General features: G+C 28.6%; 1 protein-coding gene across 4 annotated transcripts; it reads left to right on the forward strand.

The window, feature by feature from the left end:
• The first annotated feature begins 579 nt into the window (after positions 1-579).
• LOC120073866 (inositol monophosphatase 1-like) lies at positions 580-4,924 on the forward strand. 4 transcript variants are annotated; one of them, XM_039026756.1, is made up of 12 exons: positions 580-782; positions 909-964; positions 1,092-1,142; positions 1,234-1,314; positions 1,401-1,504; positions 1,589-1,673; positions 1,882-1,936; positions 2,063-2,106; positions 2,201-2,269; positions 2,369-2,526; positions 2,643-2,765; positions 4,778-4,924. In XM_039026756.1, the coding sequence occupies exons 1-11, from the start codon at positions 770-772 to the stop codon at positions 2,734-2,736; spliced, it is 810 nt and encodes a 269-aa protein (XP_038882684.1). In that variant the 5' UTR covers positions 580-769; the 3' UTR covers positions 2,737-2,765; positions 4,778-4,924. The 4 variants fall into 4 exon arrangements, with proteins under 4 accessions (XP_038882684.1, XP_038882683.1, XP_038882681.1 ...); XM_039026755.1 differs by lacking the exon at positions 4,778-4,924 and adding an exon at positions 2,847-3,015; XM_039026753.1 differs by lacking the exon at positions 4,778-4,924 and having other exon boundaries at positions 2,643-3,015.
• The last annotated feature ends 2,891 nt before the right edge of the window (positions 4,925-7,815 follow it).

Below are 7,815 nucleotides of genomic sequence, written 5' to 3' on the forward strand. Positions count from 1 at the left end.
ACATTAAAATAAAAATTCTTACATTATTATTGTTGTTGTTGACAAAAACAAACAAGAAACAACAAATTAGGAAAAACAATGACCAACTTTTAGAAGGAAATCCACCCGTGATGAATGATCTTCTAGACAAATTGATATTAGTCGATGTTTGCGGGTATATGTTAGCAAGTTCGTGCATAATGGAATTGCAATTGTGCTTAAAAGAAAAACTTTGAATTGTCCCTATACGATGTAAATCACACAAATAATCCGCGAAATACTAAATCTACAACTCATAAGTAATTAAAATTGCTATATTATTTAACTTTTAAATATTATAGTAATTAAAATTTAAAACAAATATATGTATTATTTATAAAAAAATTATTTTAATTGACAAAATTACTAAAAATATTTACAAATAATAACAAAATATTACTGTCAATATGTGATAGACCGCGATAAATGATAAACTAATCTATAAATATTTTTATTTGTTTTTTTTTATATTTAAAAACAGTAGATTATTTATTTATTACATGCTAAAAAAAACTAATATATTTTCAAAATTCTAATTAAATATTAAAAGGCAGAGCACATTTCCTTTTTCTATCACCAGCTCCCTGAGTACATCCCCTTGATTTATTTTTCTTGCAGACTCTTAGTGAAGATTCTTCTCCAGTCTCCACTGTATACAGACGCATGCATATGCTAATGATAGAATCCAGAAAAACATACCACTTTTTTAACTCCCTCCTTCCCCATTTCTGATTTCTCCACAGAAAAAACGATGCCGGAAAATGGTGGGTTGGCTAATGGCCTCGTCAATTTCTCAGTCGAATGCGTTTCAAAATTTTCCATTTCATTTCTATTTTATCGTCCCTAACTTCCCATCTAATCATTTCTATAAAAAATTCCCCTGATTTTAGATTCCCTTCAGGACTTCCTTGCCGCTGCTGTTGATGCCGCCAAGAAAGCCGGTCAGGTCTGATCTTTGTTCTTGTTTACGATCCTCTACTCATTTCGCTTTCAAATCCATTCCACCAGGTTTCTTTTTCTAAATACTGATTTGGGTTTTTCTCTGATTTTAATTTTGGGTTCCTTTCTTGTAGTTGATCCGTGAGAAATTTTACCAGACCAAACATGTTGAACACAAAGGAGAGGTACCCTTTATTATATCCATTATCTCAGGGTCAAATTTCAATGCCCTTTGTTTTGTTTTTGGATTATACTGAGTTTTGTATTGGAATGGAGGTGGATTTGGTCACTGAAACTGACAAAGCTTGTGAAGATCTTGTGTTTAGTCATCTCAAGCAGCATTTCTCATCGCATAAGGTTAGTTTTAGTCAGTTTCTTCATGGGAAAATCTGTTATTTGGATTGGTCTGTGATCTTTTTTGGTTCAATCGTTCATCGTTTTAGTTCATTGGAGAAGAAACTACTGCTGCTTATGGTGCTGTGGAGCTGACTGATGAGCCCACATGGATAGTTGATCCCATTGATGGAACTACTAACTTTGTTCATGGGTGCTAGTTTATCTATATGCTCTGTGGTTATCCAATCTCATTTATTGTTTATAAAATCTCAATAACTTTTCAAATTTTTGTCAGATTTCCCTTTGTTTGTGTCTCAATTGGTTTAACTATTGGCAAAGTTCCAACAGTTGGTGTTGTATTCAATCCAATCATTGATGAGGTGAGGAAATCTTGGCTCCACCACTTCCAACTCTCACATATTAATTCTAACTATGACTGTTAGAACTATATAGCTTGGATTCTGCTTTATAATGTCTGAAATTTCACACTTAATTTGCCTTTGTACTTTTAATACTCACTAACATATCAGCTTTTTATGAGCGGAATTCATTTATAGTTTGATTCAGTCTTCTCCTTATCATGTGTAGCTTTTTACTGGTATTCGTGGACAAGGTGCTTATCTCAATGGAAAAGCCATTAAAGGTGAGTTTTTATGATCTTTCAAATTCAACCTTTCAAGTCAAGAACCAGGCATGGTTAGCTTGGTTACATCAATTATCTTAAAGTTTTGCATTTCCTTTTTCTTAAATGAATTTCTACATTCTGCAGTATCCTCCCAAGATGAACTAATCAAATCTCTTCTGGCTAGTGAGGTAAAATTCAGCACTCAAATCAAGATGTTATGCCACACTTCAAATTAAACAGGGTGAAAAAACCAATCTTAATTGTTGAATGCTGGATGAGCAGACTGGAACGTCACGCGACAAATTGACAATCGATGATATTACTGGCAGAATTAACAGGCTTCTCTTTAAGGTGCACTTAAAGTTGTTTTTTAAGCTCATTCAAAAGTTGACATCTTGATTCAAAATGGTTTTGGTTATTATCATCCATCTCTATCTATTATACCTGCAGGTGAGATCTCTTAGGATAAGTGGATCGTGTGCGTTAAATCTCTGTGACGTTGCGTGTGGAAGAGTCGATTTATTCTATATAAATTGCTATGGAGGTCCTTGGGACGCAGCTGCTGGCGCTGTAATCGTAACGGAAGCTGGAGGATTAGTCTATGACCCGTAAGTAATCACAGGGAGTTTCTTTTTATGCCATCTCTTGTATTCTTCAACATTAATCAAAGAGTAGAGAAACTTGTTTGTTTGTTTTGGGTTTTACTGACTGGTTTTTGCTTCAGATCTGGTAGAGAATTTGATATCACAGCTACGAGACTTGCTGCTTCTAATCCACTTCTCAAGGAGGCATTTGTTGAAGCTTTGGCACATCCTTGATGAGAAAGTGCCCGTATTGACAACAATAGGTTCGTATTACACTATTTCAAGACAATCAACATGTTAAACTTAATGTTATGATTGTTAGCTTATCTCCTAAATTGTTGTAGGATTAAAATTCAATCCTAGAGTTCAACTTGAAAGTGCTTTCAATAGTGATGGAGGAATTCAAACCGCAGATTAACATATCTATATTTCAATTGAGCTATGCTCTTTTTGCCGTGTTTTTGAAACTATTATTTTTTAATTTCACAGCCTTCATTCTGTTTCTTTTTTAGATTCTTGTTTGATTGACTTACAAACCATCTCTATCATAGTGTGTAGAAGAAACCGCCATGTTTGATTTTCCGAGTCTTACAAAACTGAGATTAATAATGTTTTTTCATAAGAGTAAGGATACCGATTGACATCAAAGATGCTTTATATTTCAATGTCAACAATGGCATATACTTGAATAAAATATCATCAAATGTTTAACCTTTTCATATTCTTAACATTATCGACAAACTATGAACTAATTTATTTTTTATTGAACTTCCTATTATGAATAATATTACTATTATTATTTGTATGCATTTAGGGAGAATTACATGTTTGTAAAGATTTTTGTACCATCAAGACGTAAAAGGTTGGAATCTTCTACTCTATGATAATAGTAAAATATTACTTATTTGTCCCTATTAATCATTTAACAAGCTGGACTCATAGAGCAAGGAACAAAAGCTATGATAAATGTAGTACTTTATTCAATCAAGCTCCCTTCCTAGCAATGATAATAATTTAAAAGTGATTACTGGTATATGATACAACATTAAATTTGTCTTCCTTCGTTAATTTGGGTAAAAACAAACAAAAACAAAATGCATACTCGGATAAAATGCTATGAACTTTTTTGAATGATGAATAAATAAGGTTCTGTTTAGTAATCATTTTGTTTTTTGTTTTTGGTTTTTGAAGATCAAGTCTATTTATTCTCCATTTTTACAATGGATATATCTTTCTTAAGTATCATGGTTCAATTTTTAACTGAATTTCAAAAACAAAAAAAGTTTTTAAAGTCCTGTTTGGTAATCATTTTGATTAAAATTCCATCTAGTTACCAAACGGGCCCTAAAAGTTACTTTTTTGTTAGTTTTTAAAATTTGGCTTGTCTTTTAAACCCTTGGTAAAATGTAGATAATAAAGAAAGAATTTGGTGGTGGAAGTAGTATGTATAGACTTAGTTTTAAAAAAAAAAACTAAAAATCAAAAATTAAAAATCAAATGATTACCAAACAGGCATAAATATTATTATAGTTTTTCATAAAAATTACATGATTGTAAAGATGAGAGTTTACATAAGAAGCCTATCTTTGGCCATATATTTTTATAAATGTCTTTAAATTTATTTTTTTTTTTCAAAAAGGTCTTTTAGTAATATTTTTTGGACAATTTTATCCTTTTTATATATTTATATTCCTTTTATATGTATTTTTTTTCCTATTTTGGAAACTACCTTAATGATGGAAAGAGAAAATACATTTATTATAAAGAGAAAATGTATCTAATATAGTTTTTCTCATTTATCAATTGGTGAGATAAAATGCATTTATTTTAATTTATTTTCTATTTTTCAATTTGAAAAAAATGCATTTAACGAAATTTTATTTTCTATTTACGTCGATTTTCACATATCAATTGATTGGTTTTTTTTTTATGAATTAATGGTTATTTTAAATACAATATATGAAATATATACCGTTTATAAATTAGAGATTGACTCAAGGTTGGACATAAATTACAATATAAATCAATATATGATACTATAGTATATAAATCTTCATAAATTTCATTTACACCACAATATATATATCATAATACAATCAGTCTAAAAAAACACTTGTTTATATCAAATTAATGAATATATATACAATAGTATGTCAAATTTCCTACAAAAGCTAAAAAAAATACATATATATCGCAGTTTATATAAAAAATAGGAAAAAAAAATAAAATTCATATGGGGGTTAATACATAACATTTCATTTTCATTCTTCTTCAGCCATGACTGCCATGGATCTCTCTCTCTGTCGTCGTCTACCGGATTTGTTCGTCTCGCTGTGCCAAGGAGAAAAAAGAGGGTGGGTGAAGGAGAAAAAAGAGGGAAGAGGAAGAAATGAGCGTGAACTATGGGGAGAGAATATATGAAATATACTATTGGGGAGAGAGTGTGTATGAGAAGAGAGAAATTAAAATATATATATATAACGCAGATGAGGGCTAAATTGTAAATAATCATTGATGTTAATGAAATAAGGGAGTCCAATAGATTTTTTTTTTTTTTTTTTTTTGTGTAAAAAATGGAATATTTAAGATATTAACGAATTCTTTAGGCATTTGACGTAGAAATCCCCGTAAAGATTAGTATGGAATGAGTCTGCAAAGGGGAAATGGGCTTGGAGAATACAAGAGCCCATTGGGCTTGGTTAAATGGGCTGAGGTTAATCCAAGTCTACCGGAACGGAAGAAAGGTAAGTAGCTACCGCCCAAGGTTACTGCCACCCGCTTTTCAAATTTTTAATCAATTTGAAAACCAATATTTGCATTAAAATTAATTCAATGCTAAATTTTTCAAAGCTACGACTAATTCACTTTGTCTCCCTCCCTAGAAATTGGAGGTCGATCTCCCACACTAGAGTTGTTGTATTAAAAAAAAAATTACAAAATAAATTATAAATCATGCATTAAAAGAAATGGACCCTTTGATTATCAATCTAACATTACTTGGTTAAGCCACTTGTATTTTTTTTAGGCTAAACCATATTAAATATAATTTAACATTAAAATGAGTTAAAAAAATATCCATAAATTTTTATTTTTACTTTTGAACTTTAACTTTGTAATAATATAACACTTTGGTTGTGGGAACCCATCCTAAAGTTATAGGTGTTTTGTATAACTTAGCCTACTTTTTAAGAATTTTTTTTAAAAGAAGAGTTTAATTTTTTTTAAAAAAAATAACCATAAGAAACTATGTTAAAATATTTATAGAGAAACTTAAAATTACATTCCTTGACATACATGGGTGATGGATGTGATAAATTTTGGTAAATGTAGGGGGCTAGGAAGAGGTAGGTGAGTTGGAGGTGGACCCAAATGTCACACCTAAAAGAATTATTGTGGGTTCTTTCATAAAGAGTATGAGGATACACCATTTATTATCAAAGAAAAATATGTAGCAACTCCTTAGCACATTCATTGATCAATGGCTTTAAATTAAAATACCTCAGCCTTCTTTTTTCTTTACAATATAAAAGATAATCATATCATTGAACACAGTTCAAGAAAAATTATTTTAAATAAAAAAAACTATTGGAAATATTTTCAAATATAACAAAATGTCACAATCTATCCGTAATAGATATTGATAGACATCTATCAATATCGATACATGAGAGTAGTCTATCACTGATATAAAGTGATATTTTTCTATATTTTTAAATATTTTAGTTATTTTTTTATATTTAAGAAGAGTTAGATTACTAAAATTAAGCTAAAAATTAAAATGAAAATGAAGTATAAATATGTGGGTGGGCAATTAAAATGGATGGGAATACTGAAAATTAATGTTGAAGGGGAAATGTAAAATATATATATATATATATATATATAATGAAGAAAAAAAAGAGAGAAAGAAAGTGAGGTTGACTTTTTTGGAAAATAATTAAATGGTGGTAGAAAGGAGGGGTTCAACAACTAAATATTAAATGAGAAAGTGAAAGTTTATAATTTTATGGGAATAAAAATAATTAGGTTAAAGAAGAAGAGGAAAAAGCAGAGCCAAACATCACTTACCCACCGACTCATTTACCATTAAAACAAAAGAAAATAAAATGTGATTATTTTATAATTTGTGGTTGTGGTTAGTGAACTCCCTTAATCTTAGTATTGATTTTAAGTGCCATTAGATTTTTTTTCAACGCAAAAAATAAAAAGAAAAAACAAAGTTCTTTTTCATATCTTGTCTTTTGTTTATTTTATTTTTAAAAGAGAATCGCTTTTTCTTTTCGAAATTGCCTTTTTCTTTTCGAAATTGTCACTTATCTTCTTTCAGTCAAAAAGGAACCAAAATGTTTTGTTAATGATCGTTTTTCTTACGACATTTGATCAAGAAAAGGAAAATTATTAATTTATACGTCATATCAATTAAAACAATAAACTAATAATTGTATAAATTTAAACCATCAACTTTTTTTGGTATATCGTTTTGTATGGTCCTTTTTTTCACTTTTTCGTTTAAAAAACAATCGTGCAAAATTTATAATTTATATCAGTTAATTTTTCAGTTTTTATAAGTGAATCAATTTAAATTTTTAAGGAGGATAACATTAAAAATCATACACATATTAATACTCACACATGTGTAGATTTCTATAAATATGATCGTAGAAAATAAATTATTAGAATTGATGCATGAACAAATTTTAAAAAAAAAATTGTAATTGAACATCTAAATCGATTTACATGATATAATTACAAGTCACATACAATCTTTTTTTTTTTTTTTTGTAAACAAAACATAATAAAATGAGTAAATCGATGCACTTCTATGAAAGTTAATAATTAAATTTAAATTTTTAATTTTTTAACAACAAACTGTACTTTTATTTTTTTTAATATATATATATATATATATGGCTTTTCGTTGCTTAATGTTGTTATTATTATTATTAATTTGAATAATGCTTAATGTTATTGGAGATCCAATTGCATGGTTCTTAATGCGGGTAATGTAAAAATTAGAGAATACTCTTTTTTTAGTTTTAAGTTTGGACAATATAAGTTTTTTTTTCCTATTTCCCTTTTTCCAGTCTAGATTAAAAAATGATTCAAATGTTGTTGAATCTTTATGTTTATATTCATGCTGATTTTTTAATGCATAAGAATCTTATTAAAACGAATTAAAAGAAAACATAATTGTATTTCATATTTTTAGTAACAGATTTAGAAATTAGATTATAATTTAAACAATTAATTTAAATATGTTTGATAATATATTTATAAACCATTAAATTGGTTATAGTTAGCCACTAAATAATG

The sequence above is a fragment of the Benincasa hispida genome, chromosome 3 (genome assembly GCF_009727055.1).
Source record: "Benincasa hispida cultivar B227 chromosome 3, ASM972705v1, whole genome shotgun sequence".
NCBI lineage: Eukaryota > Viridiplantae > Streptophyta > Magnoliopsida > Cucurbitales > Cucurbitaceae > Benincasa > Benincasa hispida.